Source organism: Pholis gunnellus (genome assembly GCF_910591455.1).
Source record: "Pholis gunnellus genome assembly, chromosome: 18".
In the NCBI taxonomy this organism is placed as follows: Eukaryota; Metazoa; Chordata; class Actinopteri; order Perciformes; family Pholidae; genus Pholis; species Pholis gunnellus.
Genome location: NC_136545.1, coordinates 5,174,323 through 5,191,504, shown reverse-complemented (window position 1 = coordinate 5,191,504; position 17,182 = coordinate 5,174,323). Strand labels below are relative to the sequence as shown.

The 17,182-nt window shown below is 44.2% G+C and overlaps 1 protein-coding gene across 3 annotated transcripts in view; it reads right to left on the bottom strand.

The window, feature by feature from the left end:
- Positions 1 to 302: 302 nt before the first annotated feature.
- Positions 303 to 17,182, bottom strand: part of rxraa (retinoid X receptor, alpha a) — a gene marked incomplete at its 5' end in the record, with an annotated part of 88,888 nt that continues 72,008 nt past the window's right edge. For all 3 annotated transcript variants that reach the window (XM_079178488.1, XM_079178489.1, XM_079178490.1), the window contains 6 exons: positions 303 to 619; positions 980 to 1,085; positions 3,489 to 3,580; positions 5,507 to 5,639; positions 8,135 to 8,264; positions 13,823 to 14,007. In XM_079178488.1, the coding sequence (XP_079034614.1) occupies positions 472 to 619; positions 980 to 1,085; positions 3,489 to 3,580; positions 5,507 to 5,639; positions 8,135 to 8,264; positions 13,823 to 14,007 (794 nt within the window). In that variant the 3' untranslated portion in view covers positions 303 to 471. The remainder of the gene's footprint in view (positions 620 to 979; positions 1,086 to 3,488; positions 3,581 to 5,506; positions 5,640 to 8,134; positions 8,265 to 13,822; positions 14,008 to 17,182) is intronic.

Sequence of the window (17,182 nt, the reverse complement as noted above, 5' to 3'; positions counted from 1 at the left end):
CCCCGATCACAACGCTGAGTGTCCAAATGTGACATCAACGCCGTGTTTTGTTGTTTTAAAATACCTGCAACTGTGGGTGTTAAAACCCGATCGTCTGCTTTTTGTCGTCGCCATGTAGGAAAAGCAAGGATGGAAAGGATGGAAAGGTTGGGAAGGATGGCTCAATGCGCTTCTTTTGTCTTCTGTCCGACCTTAGTTGAAGTCCACTGTTGTCACTTGTGTCGCCACGTGATTTTCATATCTATATATCTATATATATATATATTTCTTATTTATATATTTTTTACAAGGTATAAAACAGACCCACAGACATGATGCATTCATTGTCTTAAAACACATCCAAAAGGGAGAGGGTAGGGAGGAAGGGGGAGGTTCTCCATCCGTCACGTGATCTGTCCCTCGCTGGAGAGACACTGATGCCGATCCAGGGCTGGTGGTAGATGTTGGGGGGGGGGGCAACCCTCTCTGCTATTATGTCATTTGATGCGGGGCTTCTAGCATCTCCATGAGGAAGGTGTCGATGGGCGTGTCCCCGATGAGCTTGAAGAAGAACAAGTGCTCCAGACACTTGAGGCCGATGGAGCGCAGCGCTGGTAACCGCAGCAACAGTTTGGCAAACCTGTCACAACACAAGACCAAAATTAATTCTGGCATCCTAACAGCTAATTTACTCTTTTCTTTTCTAATCATTGCAATGTATTCAACCAAAGTAGTACATAATGAGATGTTTGGTAAATAATCATCAGTAATGTTGATATATTCTAAATAATTATAATTGTAAAGGGTAGCTTGAACAGTCTGGTGAGCTCAGAAAATGACATTACTTTACTGTAATAGAGCCTTATGTAAGTATGTGTAATAGAACACTACTCATATTCTGAGGCTACATCTCGCCTCGTATCCTGCCCCTAGTGAGGAGCAGTGCTGTATGAAGAGAGAGCCAATGAGGAAGAGTGTGGGGATGTGCACATGTTCATACCTGCCAGGCTGGTCGGGGTACTTCTGTTTGCAGTAGGCCTCTAAAGACGCGTACACCTTCTCTCTCAGAGCTTCCACCTCCCCTGGATTGGACAGACCTTTAGAGTCTGTGGAGACACAGAGATAAAGTACAAATAATCAACAACAACAACCCTGCCGCTACACATGCCTCTTCTCCACATTCTTGCGGTCGCTTTTGTCTCGTGAAAACTCTCGCAGCAGTTTCAAATGGAGGGCCTTACGAACTCACAAGTTGAGTTTTAACCCCGCGGGGCTCACTGTGGACGTGTGTCGCCACATTCTGGGTTAGTCCAATGAGGACGGCGCTAAGTTAAGCTCCGCTGGAAACCCCAACACAAACGCGTCATTGAGCAACATTTCGGAGGAACAAAGCGCTGCACAATTGATCAACAATGAATGAACATTTTGTTGTCAGCGGGTGGACTCCATCACACAGTGTGGGAAAGGCAGGACTGAGGGCCTTTTTTTAGCCCCCACCACCCACCAACTGCTTCCTCCGTCAGACCGGTCTTGTGAACCCCTAATTAACAGGGAATCAGGCCGAGATGTGAACCGGGGCTGGTGGGCCTGGATCTGGCCTGAACGAAACGAGGAGCACAGAGGATCAGTGTGTGCCTGGGCTCAACAGATCCACAGTGGCCCCAGAGGGACGGAGGGAGGCTCCCACACTGAGTCATTAAAAAAAAACCTGGGTCACACTCATGGGTTGGTTTGGGTTACTTTGGTTGCCATGTGGAGGAGGTTTAAATACAGAGCAGCACACTGATAGCGGGCGGGACACGCGCCGTGGCAAGACATGGGCCTCAATTAAATATAACGCGCTGTCATAAGCTTCCTTTCACAGTAGGATGTTGCATTATTATCATCCCTGCCAGGAGAATCATGCGATCGGTCGCCTGTGTCCGTGTCTATGAGTGAATCTCGCGTTCTGCTGCAGCAAACTGCACGACATTTTGGGTGGCCAGTAATGGCTGTATGCTCAAAGACCTCTGGTGGCTGCTGTGACTCGCACTTTCTCTAAACACCTTTTATTGTCTGTTTTATACTGCTGCTGACCGCCTGCTTTTCTCCTCACTCACCACTCTGGTGGGGGCCTCTAGTGATTTCACAGCTGAGTGCATCTCCAACAGTCCGGGGATAACAGTGTGCGGTGTGTTCGGCTAAGAGCTAACAGGTGACGCACTGTTGCGTAACTCCCGGACGCTACGGCTCAAATTTGATGGTTTTGAACTGTGTGTTTGGCTAAACCGCTAACAGCTAACGAAACTACTAGTACACGCACTGCTGAGTACCTCTTGGAAGCTTTTATTGTATTAAACGGTGTGACATCTAACCGCTAACACACTGCTGTACCAGCTCACCTTTACTGTTTCGGGCCGTGTGTTTGGCTAACGCAACGACTAGTGCACAGACTGCTGAGTACATCACCGCAACTCAGCAACGGGGGGCAGACAGCTTGGAATTTTGTTTTGAATGAAGTGCGATTCACAACGTGTGAGTGCACCTTCCTAGTTAAATAAATAGTTCATGTGTACGCCTTCAGTACATTCACATCAATAGAATATGCAGTCTCAGCTTTTATTTTACTCAGGAGGTGGAAGCACAGTTTTACAAGTCTCACTTTCACAAGAGAAGTCCAGAGTCAAGTTCAAAGAAAACACAGGCAAGTGAAAAGCCAGTTCCCAATTCTCGAGTTACATTAACGAGGTCAAGCTGAGTCACAAGTCCAACGCCCAAAATCTATCGCTATCAAAACTCTTTGGCTTGAAAGGTCCATATAAAACATATAAAACCACCTCAGATTTCAAGTGGATCCCAGCGGTGACACGTTTCAAATTTTTTAAATGATTTTTTCCTGCAGCATAATCCCCTTCTCCCTCTGTGTGCTCAGTACATTCAAAACATATGGCCGACTCCACTACTGCTCTGCCCTGCTATTATAAGCTCCACCTCAAGAGATGCATTCATCCACATTTGAGTGAAAATATGACTGTTTGTGAGACACTTAGAATACTGATGGGCAGTGGAGAGATTGGATTGTACTGCAGGGGCTGTTTGAGAAGGTTCTCTGGATGTTTGAATACATTTCTTTACAGCCATCTGTCCAGCATATTGGAGGAGTTAAAAATAGATTTTAGGTGGAGTATTACTTAGCTTCAAGTCCTGAATGAGTCATTCTATTTTAGGAATATAAATATCAGTTGAATGTTGTTTTTCTTGGTTATAGCTCGAAGCAATAGCGCTGTAAATAAAAAAAGTAAAAAAAGATTGGTATTCAACAAACAAAGCTGCTCAGCAACACTGTGTCGCTCTGAGAGAACAATCCCACATTGGAAATATGTCAACAGTGCTGTAGATTCTTAACATGTAGCTTGGTAACCCACTAAGCTGTTATTCTAAAGTCAAAGAACAACCGATCATCTTCAAAACACCCGATCTACAGCTTCCCTCAGCTGCCACAGCGCACGCGAGCTCACAGAGATAGTTACCTGGGTTGAAAAGGACTATAGCTCGAAGGCACCCCAGTTCCGTCTTATCCATCTGCATGTCCCTCATCTTTGACACCAGTTCTGTGAGCACTCTGCACAAAAGAGAGAGAAAAAGAAAAGAGAGTCAGAGATGTGGTTAATTCAAAATCAACTTTTTAAAATCATATTTTTCATCAGATAACGGAGTGCCAGAGAAGTTAAGCTCACAGGAAACGACGCATTGTGTGTAAACGACGCACTGTGAATTATCCAGATCCAGACTGGGGCGTTAAAAATAGGTTTTAATGACCATCTATCCAGCTCAAATCTATTTGAAAAAACAAAAACAAATACACTCGAGCATATATACGCTCAGCCCACGTTGGAACAGTTAGATGAGTGGAAAAGTTTACAACCCTGCAAAGCCATTATATTTAGTGCATGGTTTTTATAAAAGGGAAGCCACAGAGTAAACACACGCTGCAGTCCAACACCAAACACTCCCGCCGTCTGCCCGTGACATCACCGGTGGGAGTGTCGGTGCGCTGAGTCGCTCGAACTCCTCACCCCTCTTTGACTCGGTCACACCCTCTCCTCGCCCGCTCTATTTTTTTCTCTCTCTCACTCTATTTCTGCCTCCCTCCCTCGGATAGTAAAGTCAATTGTGGCTCTTAGCTCATTCTAATTCAATTTGTTCCAAGGAGGAACAACGGGGCTAGAGAAAAAAGAAGGAAAAGGAAAAAAGAAAAGACTCAAGTGTTTAAGTTAATCAGTGTCTTCATTTGTATGGTGAAGAGAGAGAGAGGGAGTAGATAAAGAAACGCTATCAGCGCCCTGCATCTTAATGCTCGCCACGGTTAATGCCGGAGATGGAACATGTCCTGTGGCTGATGATTGGGCACAGAGGCTCGGAGATCAGAGGGGCCGAGACACAAGAGGGGAGGAGGAGACAGACTGCTGTTAACATGGGTCTGATGGCAGCACCATTTACACTAAAACTGCACTTTTCATTTTCTAAATAAATCATCAAATTATAAAAAAAAAATATGATTTGCTTGTATCTTTTATAACTTTCCAAATTACGCATTCTGGGTTCAGCTGAAGGTGCGATGCTGCTGAGCAGACCCCTGTGTGAGATGTCAGTGTGTCAGACAGCTGGAATGTCGATAACAGTCACCGGGGTTGAAGTTTGTGCGCACGCCCGACCGACTTCACTGCCAGAAGCTTGTGCATGGATTTTCGTAGCAGTTTGGTGTTTCTGTGAGATCCCTGATGCGTACAGGTGTACATATTTAATATACTGGAATAAATCAATAGTTCTTTTGTGACTTCCAGTCTAGGTGTTGATATTTCAAATGTCTTGTGCTGTAAACCACCTTCTAATAAAAGTTGTATCTAATGCTTCATCAGTAGTTAATACATGATTTATTAAGACTTTATAGATCAGTAACAAGGTATTAATAATGGTTGGGGTACTTAGAAAGACAAAGCAAATGATCACAACCTGGCAAGCATTATGGCATTAATAATGGAGTATTACTGATTAAATCATTAATGCATTATTTATTAACATGAACAAAACATTACCTGTGTCTTGAGTATGGCTAAAATGTTGCCACTTTCTAATAAGGCTTACTTACCGATTGCTAAAGCTTTTATAAGTAATCTATTAGCATTAGCAAAACTTTTAGTTACAATTTATGAAACATGCCTATGATCTTATCACTTTCTGATGAGTCTTACCAAGGGGTATATCTTAATAGTTAGCATATGGTTTATGAATGCTTAATAGATCAGTAATAAGCCATTAATAACCAATGTTATAACCCAAAGATATTTTCCCAAATCTGGTAACATAGTTGTCCTTATTAAGGGCTTATTACTGACCTGTAAAACATTTATAAATCAGTTATTAACCACTAACAAAGCCATTAGTTTCAATTTATGAACCACTTATTAAAAATGTTTTGATAAGATTGAAAGTGGTGGCTGTAGGTTGCACTTATTTCATAAAAGTCCAGTAATATGGGAATAACCACCTGTCAAAGATGGCTCCCACTCCGGCACTGTGGGCGCTGTTGCGGTGGACGTGCAGCCCGGTCGCCAGCAGGATCCCGTCCTTAATCGATATCGAGCGGTGCGAAAATGATGCAATGAGGAGTTCGTTCCAACCTGCGGCAGAGATGGGGAGAAGGATGGAGGGGGGAAAGTATGAGCAAAAGAAAGAAGAGAAAAACAAAACTGAACTGGCAAATCCCGGTACAAAAGTTCACACAGCATTCAGGCAAAATGAAACTGACAACAAAGGGGGAGGGGGATTCCAATGAATCAATTAAGCTGCGCGTTAAGAGCTTTCTCAGGCATCAGGTTATTACGAAGACGTTTGAATCATGCTTTCTGGGGAGACAAGCGTGTAAAAGGGATGAACTGCGCCTGCCACCGCGATAAAGATGCCGGGCTTGACGTGCCAAAGCAGGGCCTTGACACACGAGGGGGGCGGAGGGGGGCGTGGCGAAGACACAAGGACGCCGCCTTTTGAGCGACGGGGCTCCTTTAACTGTTCTGCCTGGCAACACTCGCCTCTCCTCCCCGGAGTTGAGTTGGGTATGAGAGAGAGAGAGGAGCCCGCGATGCTTCTATCTGTGATACAGCAGAACTAAAGCGGTTATTTATAGAAAACCTGAGCTCCAGAATAATGTCTCTCTCTCTCTCTCTCTCTCTCTCTGCTTTGCTGAAGTGTCTCCATCATTGTATGTGCTGAGGATGAGGAGTGATGGGAGGATTTCTTTCTCTTTTTTTCTCAGGGTGTGTAATAGCAACTCCCCCCCCCCCCCCCCCCTCAAGGTGGATTTAGAATATAATGGTGTAATGTGGAGCGACAAGCAGGCAACGAGGGCAATATGTTGAAAGAAAACCCAGAAGACCTTTTCGTGCACGTGATGTTAGAGAATGGAAGAGAAGTGACGGATGATTCCCTCTGCGTTCTTACGCGGCTGCCTCTGTGATCCTCAGCGGTTAGCTTTGCCTCAGATACACACAGTGAGCTGTTCTGACCTTGGTGGGTCTGACTCTCGTCTCAGTCACGTGACCAAGAAGGCTATTCACCACAATGGCCAAATGAAGTCTATTCAAGTTCTGTTTGACGTTTCTACCTGGTTACAGATAGAGAGCCAGGTCTAGCATCTAGTTATTCAGTGCCTGTTCCTCTGTCAGCGGCTACAACATGTTTTTCTCATCAGTCGTATTTATCTACTGTTTCACAGTATCATAAAAATGAAAAACCTCGGCATGTTTTATTTAGCTGGCACTCAACAGCAACATATCCGACGGTTTGCGTTAGCCATTTGCAGTTTACTACATTCCTGTTTACATCTCTGCGTGTATAGAGTCTCGATTTGCTTTTCCTTTTCTGTGATGAAATAGGCCTACATATTTAATGAGCATTGTTGAAAGAAGCCTAAGATTTTCATTACCAACGACTGTTTCGTTGCAACAGTTGTTGCACATGATAACGTGAAAATAGTCCCAGAACCCACACATGTAAAAAAAAAAAAAACAGGCGCCTGCAAAAATGCGTCCCGCGAGTACGAGGCTGTAACGGGCGCGAGCTCGACCCTCCCTACTTCTTACTTATTTTTGTAACCGGCTTTTCAGACGTGACTGCCAAATAGTTCACTGCTAAAAGCCCTATAAACATGTCAAATGACTTTAAAAAGAAGGTAATTATTATTACTATTTGTTTATGCTTTAGAGCCAGGAGGTCTTAAAAATCTACATTTGAGTATATTTTTCTACCAGCCAAATCAAATTGTTCACAGGATATTCAACCTTCATTTCTTAATAATGCATTTAATACTCGACTCTCTTTTTTTACAGTGCTCGTATAAAGGTAATAAAGTAGTCCATGAATATGAGATGTGAGTTCACAGTTAATCACAATCCCTCCTCGGCATTGAGCAGGTTGGGTTAAGGCATTTTGCCGTTTACACTCGTTATCTTCTCTCTACTTCACAGTACATTTTGTTTGGACGCCCTCTGGCGTTTCGGGAATAATGCGACGAACAGAGAAATGAGCACAATCACCTTTGTGCGATCATCTGCGTAGGCTGGCGTTACACAGTGCGCGGGCGTCGCTAACCGTCCCGAGAGTTAACGGGAACGCTCAAGCTCCTTAGTTGCAAACAGATACATTCGGTTCACCGTTCACAAAAAACATGAGCATGTTAAATAGACACGCTGCTCCGATTGCATAAAAAAAAAATCAACTTCTTGCTAATCAGATTTTATGCATCTGTTATGCATATGTTCTTTATATTGTGACAGTTTTCAGTATTGCATTACATTGCATCATAAACCCTGTATCGTGATACGTATCATATCAGCAAGATTCTTGCCAATACGCAGCCCCGAGTTAAAACTGTTGTTTTATCTTTGTTTAAAGACAAGGTGATGAAATGTTAGTTAAGAAAACAGTAATATATACTCATGTATTCTTTTTTCACCACTGTGCTTGATGGATATTTCCTTTACGTTCAAATAATAAATGGCTAGATTCAAGTAGTCATGGAGCGTTTGCCAGAGTTTGCGCACTTGACTGAAGGAGTCATTGTGGAATAAAGCAGCCGGCTTTTGCACGACCCGGTTTGAGCCCTTTTCTTTTGACGGACCTGCTCGTAGAAGGATGACCTGGTCGTCCAGCGGCAGCTCAGAGAAGTGGGGGATCCTCTTGGCCCACTCCACCAGGGTGAAGAGCTGTTTGTCAGCCGCTTGACAGATATTTGTCACCGGGTCGTTGGGCTGCAGGGAAACAGATGAACGGACACAAATCTCAGTGTTAGAAATGAAAAGGTGTGACATATTTGTTTTCTTGTCTCTAATGTGGCTGCGAGCCTGGTGTCGGCTTTAGCCACCTATCAACACACACACACACACGCACACTTACATCAGTACCATGCTGATAACCTCCTAAGAGGAGCAAGTAGGAACACTAAACAAACAGTGATTCTTTCACAGCTTGTGGAGGAAATACCTGCAGAGAGCTGCTGGTGAGAGAGAGAAAAATAAATAAAAATAACGACTTTCACCAAGCAGGATCTTTCTTTGGGGACCTTTTCAGTCGACGCACAAATCAGCCTTTTCAGACGGGCGATGGGAGCTCAAGAGGCCCCTCCTGACACTTCACAACATAACAAGCACTAAAGAGCTCCAGTGGGACTTTATTATCAGGCCTTTAGGAGAACTCAGCCAATAATAGTGTGTAATGAGTGTTCATATTTACTCACAGTAAAACATACTCATGAAACAAATGTCCACCATCATTATCCGTCAGCAGCTCATATAATAACCTGGTATGGTGCAGTTATTAATACCGTTGAAAACAATTCTGAGGAGAAAAAAAAAGAAAGAATTCTGATAAATGATCAAAACAAGCAGTTCTCGGTAGTGGACCGGTCCGGCTAATGGACGTCACAGCACATTCTGCCTAAAATAGGACCGCTGACTATTTCCTCTGTGAAATAAAAAGGTGAGCCAAGGAGAAAGCTTCAATCCCTCATTGATTTCTCTGCATTAGATCTATTAAGTCTGGACGAGAGATGGGCATAAAAGCTGGAAGAAAGGCCAAAGATGAATATATTAATATGTGTTATGTAAGACATGGTGCGTATGCTTTAAAAAAAAAGAAGAGAAAGAAGCCTCTCTTCTCTTTAGGTGCTGAGTAGCGTTAAGTGTTATATCAAGGGTGACTGTGGCATATGTACTTCTGCTGTGAAAGCAAACTCAATTGCAGAACAATTGACCTCTTTACGCACACATCTATGAAAAGCTCCCATTCAAGTAAACACACATTTACCAGTGAGCAAAAGCTGGAGACAGGACTGCAGAACACGCACACACTTCGGTCTAAAAGCGGAGTTAGCTTGTGTTTATTTTAGGTTTTGTTTGTCCTAAATAAAGTGTCAAATTTAAAGAGTCTACAAAATACTGGCGTCATCCTGAATGTGCAAACTGTAAGACAGAAAGCTCAGCATTCCCAGGACTAAATAACAAGTTTAGGATCTCTGTGTCCGTAATGTTAGCTACGCTGCTGCACATGAGGAGCGCTCCTGTTGACATCATCATTTCTGTGTTCTATTGAAACGCCAGTCCAGAGAACAAGGACTGCTTGTCCTTAACCGTCACAACACATCAGATTGGGAGACCAACAGGGAGTTTATGAGCAGTGGCTGAATACTAATGCAACACACATACAGTGGAACTAACTGACTAGAATGTAAATTCATCTGGGTAGAGGTACAAAAAACAAAAAAAACAGAATACTGTCAATCTCTGACGAGTAATCTACCATCATCCCAGGAGCGCAAACCCATGATGTGCATGTGTGTAAACAAAGACTCTGTGCACACGCGTTTGTGCATAATTTCTTAAAAATCAAGTAAACATCCTTAAATTCTAAGAATCCCTGTGTGAACTCGACAAACTCGGCAACTTCTCCCGTAAACTTCCTTCTGCCCAAATCCCACAGATCGATGGTAAAAAGCTCGGAGGATCTCCGGCATCAACGGCAGCTCTCCGGAGAAGATTAGTTCAAGATGAAGGAGAAGACGTCCCTCCGCTTGCGCAGGCCAAAGACCATCCCTCCCTCTCCTCCACGCTGTGGAACTCACACTGACTGCAGAGCAGTCGCAGATATGAAGAAAAAAAAAAAACAGACCCAAAGCCGACACTGTTTTTGTAAAATGAAAGTCGTTTATTTTTTTGGGGGTTTGTTTCTTCAGGAGGGGGGGGGGAAAGAAAACAGGCATCTTATGAATATTTCAGCATCTGATCTCCGTGGGAGACGTGGACGTCGTGTCTACGGCGCGACAGATTTCAGCGAGCTGCGTTTCCCCTCTCTCTCGAACAGATGAACAGATTTCGGCTAATTCATTCTAAAGAGCGGCCCCAGCTGAAAAACTTAAGTTTAAAAAAAGAAAGAAAACGAGGCTTCGGCGTCCGGCCAACCCCTCCTAAGAACACAAGTCCCAGGGTTCTCGTTAAACACGGCGGGCCTCATGAATGTTGAATGGCTATCTTAGCCGTGTTTACGCTGACCTGGTTTCTTTTGCTCCTGTCCTGAGTGAGATGACAGGGAGGAGAGGAGCTTACACTTTCCTGCAACAATCCTTCCGGCATCGCATTACTGTACTTACTGTTCAAGTCACAGAGCGGCATTTAAGGGTGTTATGGGGGGGGCGCACCGCCATGGCCTGGGAGGGAATAACATGGGCCTCTGCGTTTCAAGTACAAAGGTCCACATGGGGATATCTCACAGCGCAACATCTTCTACCACTGTGAAGATCACAGCTGTAAAATAGGGAGCCTGGACAAAAGATGAAACTAGAGACAGAAAGCAAGAGAAGACATATTTTTGATTTTAGCCCCTTCAGCAGATCTCTAAATGCCTGCCACCAAAAAAACTAATAAAAAGGAAGTGTCTTCATTCCCAGCAAATCAAAAGGGGTTTATGGCCACTCATGCTTCCCCCGCCACGGCCGATCATCCCCGCAACTTAGAGAAATGCCAGGCTTGCATACCGTCCTATGAAATTTTCATCACTCGAGGAGAGGGAGACGAGAAGATTTGCCTTTTCAATTTTTCATTATTCAGCTTGAACCAGACTATGCTGGCGTGACAACAGAGCGAAATTCGGGCGCTCGTGCGGATCAGTGGGAAAATGAATTACTCAAGTGTCCCATATTTTTAGAATTGAAATAAAAATTAAGAAAAAAACCCACTGTCCTCATATGCTGGAGCGTGCATGAATCATCAGCTAATTACCATCCAAATAACAGCAGCGCTTCCTGCCGTGAGCTCAGGAACAGATAGGAAACTAAACGTTTAAAAGACGGCGATGCACAGATGGCGGAGCGTAAACGACGGAGGGATCGGTGAGCGATCGCGTCTCTTTTCCTCCCACTCTTCCTCCTGATGAGAACTCCTCTCCCCCGTCCGGACTGGAGGCGCATTACTAACGCCTGTTTAACTCCCGTTCTAGGTCACCATGAGATAAACACACTGCATTGGGGTTGGCCAGACCCCGGCCATTAGACAGTGGCTGGTGGCCTATTCATGGTGTACACTCATGGCCCGGGCCCTGTGATTAATTATAGCACGGGGCAGTGCCTCTCAATGGAGACCTTACAGGGAGGGGGGCGGGGGGACTCAGAGAGAAGGGGAGTCCTTGTGGTCAGGACACCCTGAACGCTGACACTCTGCCAACATCCTGGGCTCCAGTGTGGCTCAGCTCAAAGTGGTGTTTTCTTGCAAACTCATAGTCGTATCTCGCAGCGTTTCACTTGCCCGAGTTTTCAAATAATACATTTTTTTCTGCCCAGTTTTTTTTTTTTTCTTTCATTTGGAATGCCCAAATCCCCTGTCCTTGTACTAAGCCATGGGCTCCATGACGCGTGGCAACGCCAGCAACTTCTTCATTCAGCAACTTTGGCAAATGATGCGTTAATACGTAATTACGTCAGGGAGGTGTTTATATGACCGACATCAATATTGCAATATAAATAGGGATATATACCACATATATCATGTGACAACTATGTTCATTGCATTACATTGGACCAAATTATTCATATTCTATGTAAAACATAATCATGTTACAAATTAGGTTTCTGCTGTAATTATAACCTGCACAGAGTCAGGAATTTGGCCATTTTTCACGGATTGATATCGTGATGTGATTCCGATTTGCTTCCACATATAAATATAAGATTCTCAGCCCTGTACATCTGTATATTAGCGCCGTTTTCATCTCTTCGGTAGTTCTTTAGAAAAGCTCCTCTTCCTGGTGTCAGGCAGGCAGCGGGCACCGAGGGGACCCCGCCGTGGCTGAGCCCAAAAAACACACTCAGTGCATTAGTGTGTCTGAGCTGCCAGCCGATCCCCCGTGACTCCCCGCTCCTACTCCCGTTCCCTAATGTCAAGGCTCAACTCCTACATTTCTATCTGCCCCCCTCCCCCTCCCCTATAATAGCTCCCATTTACTCACATAACAGCCCTCACATTTCTACCTTGACTTCATAGGACATTTCCATCCCCTGAAGCGGATGAATCCCAGAAGAAGCCCTCCCTCCCTCCCTCTCTCTCTCTCCTCCCTCCTCAAGTCTCTGTTCCCCTCCCTCCCTCCCTCCCTCCCTCCTTTGGTAGGCTGCTGTGCAGCTCCTCTGTTTCTCATGTTGCAGCAGAATTCCTGAGGAAGCTGAGGCTTTGTGGGATGCTTTCAGGAACAGTCTGCCTGTTGCATTATTCATCACTGTTAGTCTCCTCTGTTTAAAAGACAGCCCACAGTGCCCAGCCAGTACTGAGGAGGGGGGGGGGGGGTAGCTGAGGGAACTCACAGCTGAGCGAAGGAGATAATGCGAGGTGAACAGGTAAAGCAGCGCTCCACACTACAAGCAGTCACCTCCAAAGGGACTAAAAGAGGGAGGACGAACGGTAATCACACCCATCTTTACCGGCAGGCAGCATCTTTACCGACTGACAGCCTGGAACTCCACGACACAGAGAAAATGCTTTTCAAACGGCACGTCCTCAATTCCAATCTGCATGGCAACTCTAATCACATGAGGAGCACTATGTTTGCACTGCAAAATAACAAAAGTAAATATGTGCTAGGCTGTCAGCACACACACACCAGGCGGCAACATTTCGGTTCTGAAAAGTGAAGCCAATGCTGAAGTGTCTCAAACGTGCATTCTCTCTAACGGCCATCAGGGAGCGACTCCGCTGGCTGCAAAAATAAGTCAGATTGTCTGACTACATCCACCTCTTACATCCAGTCCATGATTGCAGACACATTTTAAAGTGTGCTGTGCCTCGATTCCGCGATTCAATGCAGAAATGTGATACTGTAGGAGCTACATGCAGCTGGAAAGATAAAACTAAATGTGGACAATGGTGGCACAGCTCCAAGAAGATTTTGGAAAGCAGAAAATAAAGTATAAGCCATGAGCCATAAATCTGAAAAAACATTTAGCTTTCTCCTCTGTGAGTTTACTGACAGTAGAGTTGGATACAGTTACAGTTTGAAGTCTTGTATCATTACGTATTAGTACTTAATAATGCATTACGTTTTTTTCATACTAACCGCAACAAACACTACACTACAGAATCTGTCCCCATTAAGTCAATAACACACGAGAGGCTTTAACACAGGAAAACTGTTCGATTTCCCACATCTACAAGAGAGAAAAAGTAGGGTATGTGCTGCACGTCCACTGGTTCCAACACAACGTGATGACTTGTTGCAGAATGACACAGCGTGTGATTGTTTGAAAAAAGAATGCGTGAAAACGCCAACTCACCGAATTGGATGGCACACCAAGGTTGGTCTCGATGTAGGTCTCGGTTTTTGGTTCCACCGCCTGCTCGGCCTCCAGAATCTTCTCCACGGGCATGTCCTCGTTGGCGCAGCTGGTGGACTCCACCTCGTTCTCGCTTCTCTCCTTGGCTCGCTGGCGCTCCTCCTGAACGGCTGCATGTAACAAAACTGGTTCCGGTCACTACTGCTGTTTTTGGTTTTGGTTTTTATTTACACTCCCTAGTCACTAGCTGACCGATTTTTTTTAATGGCCGATATATCGGCATTATATATATATATATATATATATATATATATATATATATATATATATATATATATAAAAAAACACAACTTGTTAATGAAAAACGTTTTCATGCACTTCACAACTGCATTCATAGAGCAGATTGTTTGTGTTGGCTCAGTAAAATACTATATCAAACAAACAAATAAATAGACATCTGCTCTTACAAAGCCAACTGTCTATTATCTCAAAATAACATTAATTGTCCCTGTTAATCAGCATAAAGATTAATCGTTCTTCCACCAATGTCAACATGTGTTCAAGAGCATGTGCATGTTGAGAGAAAGATTCAGGATTGCAAGCTTACAGGGTTGTGATGAGGGTTTTCTACAAAAATGACTTGATACTGTACAAGTTACAAAGTGTTAAAACTGCATTAATCAATGATTTTTATGTTTACAACAAATCAAATGACTATTAATGATGTGAAAGCGGTCACTTGTAATGACTCAGATAATTAATACCCCACTCTGTTGTTTTACAGCACACTTACTGTTTTTATTCACTCTTACCGCTAAAAGTAGAGTGACTATTGGATTGTCATTCATCAGGTGTGTTTTGAAAGGTTTGTCTCGTGGCCAACCATTTATTAATGCAGCTTTAATTCTTTCTCAAAACGTTTAATGCAAGCGAATTCAAACAGATTCAGTGTGGATTCTTAGCCACTGTGACAGACCGCTAAATCCAGATTGCAGTCAATCATTTCGTCTATCATTTGTAAAAAAAATAATAATAAATACGCCAATCTGCGTGTGTGGTGGTTGTTATTCCACTCATTTCCAATCAACTTTTGTTAAAAAAAAAGTTTCCACAATGAAGTGTTCTAGTTCCTAGTGCAACAATGAGTTAAAAAATACACTTGCTGAGATGAAATGACTTGATAAGGCAGTGCAGCTGTTGAAGTAGTAGATGAATCTTCCCTTTCGATCAGATACTTATATTCATTCCTGCCCGTTTTTGAGAAACCAAACTGCCCAGTCTCTGGTGCACATCAGCAGAAAAGTGAACACTGTGTGTGCGCATGCTTGAGTTGTGTTCCCGCGCCTGCATGCGTGAGTGCCTGCTACCATCGTTGTGTACGCCAGTGAATAGTGCATGACCCAGTATGTATTATGCCTGTGAACATATCCAAGAGTTCAATCATCAATAATTGCTTCGACAGTACGGATGCAACATATTTTTGAACTTAGACCGACATGATATTATGCACAACGAAGGTAGCGTGTTCAAGGACTTCCCACAGCTTCCTCATCAAAGAGACGTGTTTTTACGTAGCGTTCAATGACAAAGAAGACAGCTCCTTTTATACACTAATCATTCATACACACATAAATAAAGCATCGTCTGTCACTCCTCTATGCAATGCGTGGTCGCCAGAACGGCTTAAAAATATTTTTTTGAAAAACAGAAATCAATGAGGACTTTGTCTAGATTTAGTTTTTTCCGTGTCGTGTGTAAAAAAAAAATAAAAAATATGGTCGAAGCAAAAGCGTGTCGGCTCTGTCGTCTGATTGGCTTGGCGAAGGAGACACAGGAAGTGGTTTGTGTGCTGAGCAGACACCGAGACTCACTATGGCGGAGGCAAGAGAAACCGCACCTCCGGCCTCAAGGGAGGATTGAAAAGCTGTGTGTGTGTGTGTGTGTGTGTGTGTGTGTGTGTGTGTGTGTGTGTGTTTGTCTTTTCAAAAGGCTATAATTTACTTAATTCAAGACACCACAGAAAAAAAGTTTATCCTCCACACATAAGAAGAAAAGAAAGTGTGGGTACGCGACGCGTTGAATGAGAAAGGGCTTTTGGAAATTCAATGTCGGCATGCAAGCTTACATACACACCTGGAGAACCGTCCTGCCTAACACACACACACACACACATTAGGTTTGCAGAATGATCTGTCTTCTTACGTTTCCCTTACTCTGGTTTCTGTTTTTGAGTCCTGTATCAGAGAGGCCGTGGTCTTGTTGGGGCGGTGAAAGGGAAGCAGGGGTAGTTAGAGGAGGAGTGGGGGAAAGGGGCCCCATTTTAGAGGAACTGCTGTCTGGCGGTGGAGGTCAGCCCAAGGGTAGAATACTTGTGTTGGAGTCAGCGAGAGGTGAGGAGGGCTGAAATCATGTTAGCTTTATTCGCCCCCCCTCCCTCCTCCCGCCTCCTCCTCCTCTCCTGACAGGGAGAGCATAAATTCATTTAATCCTGTTTTTCTGTGGATTCGCTTAGCCTTCTGGGCTACTGCTGTTCTCTAACCGCAGCCCTCGGGGTGTAGTGTGGGGGGGGGGGGGGCTTAGGCAACACAGAGAGTGAGGCGAGAGGCGCTAAATGATAATATCCTTGAAAAGGAGTAAAAGCGCCAAACAATGATATAAATAAAAGCAAGGAGGGAGGGGAGGCCAAGTAAAGGTCAAGACAAAGTGGCCTTGGATCCAAAGAGCGTCCCCCCAAAAAACATGCGTTCTTCTTGTTCACCTATGTTGTACACTTGTGCACCTGCGCGTACACACCTGGTTCACACCTCTTCAGCCCCCCCCCCTCCCCGGCTCGCTCAGCACAATCTATACACTCTATATCTGTAACCGGTAACCGTAATGGTGAGAGGCACTGATTGATTTGCTCAATGTGCGAAAGGGTGCTTAACAGCACTGCTGAGAGCGTTGATATTTTTAACACCCTCATGGAGTGTTAAAACTCACACCTCACTGCCAGTGACCCCCCCCCCCCCCCCCTCCCCCAACCACCCAATTTTTCCTCGAGGTGCTTCTTTTGCTGTAAGCGTCCAATAATCACAGGAGGTATTCAACTCCGATTTTACAAGTCAGGATAACTCTCAATGACCGGAGAGCATTTTTTAGTAAGCTTTTATCACATTTGGACTGTCAACGGTGTTCATTGATTGGCCGATGGTGATTCAGTACAGTCAGTTTAGTTTAAAAGACTCTGTGTCTGTGACCGAACAACTCTAGTCAAGGAGGATTCAAACTGTGCGGTACAAGTCAATGTTAGCTTAAGATTAGTCGCGAAAAGGTATAAAAGGTACCTCTATCTAAAAATGTATCTGTTTGGGACATTTA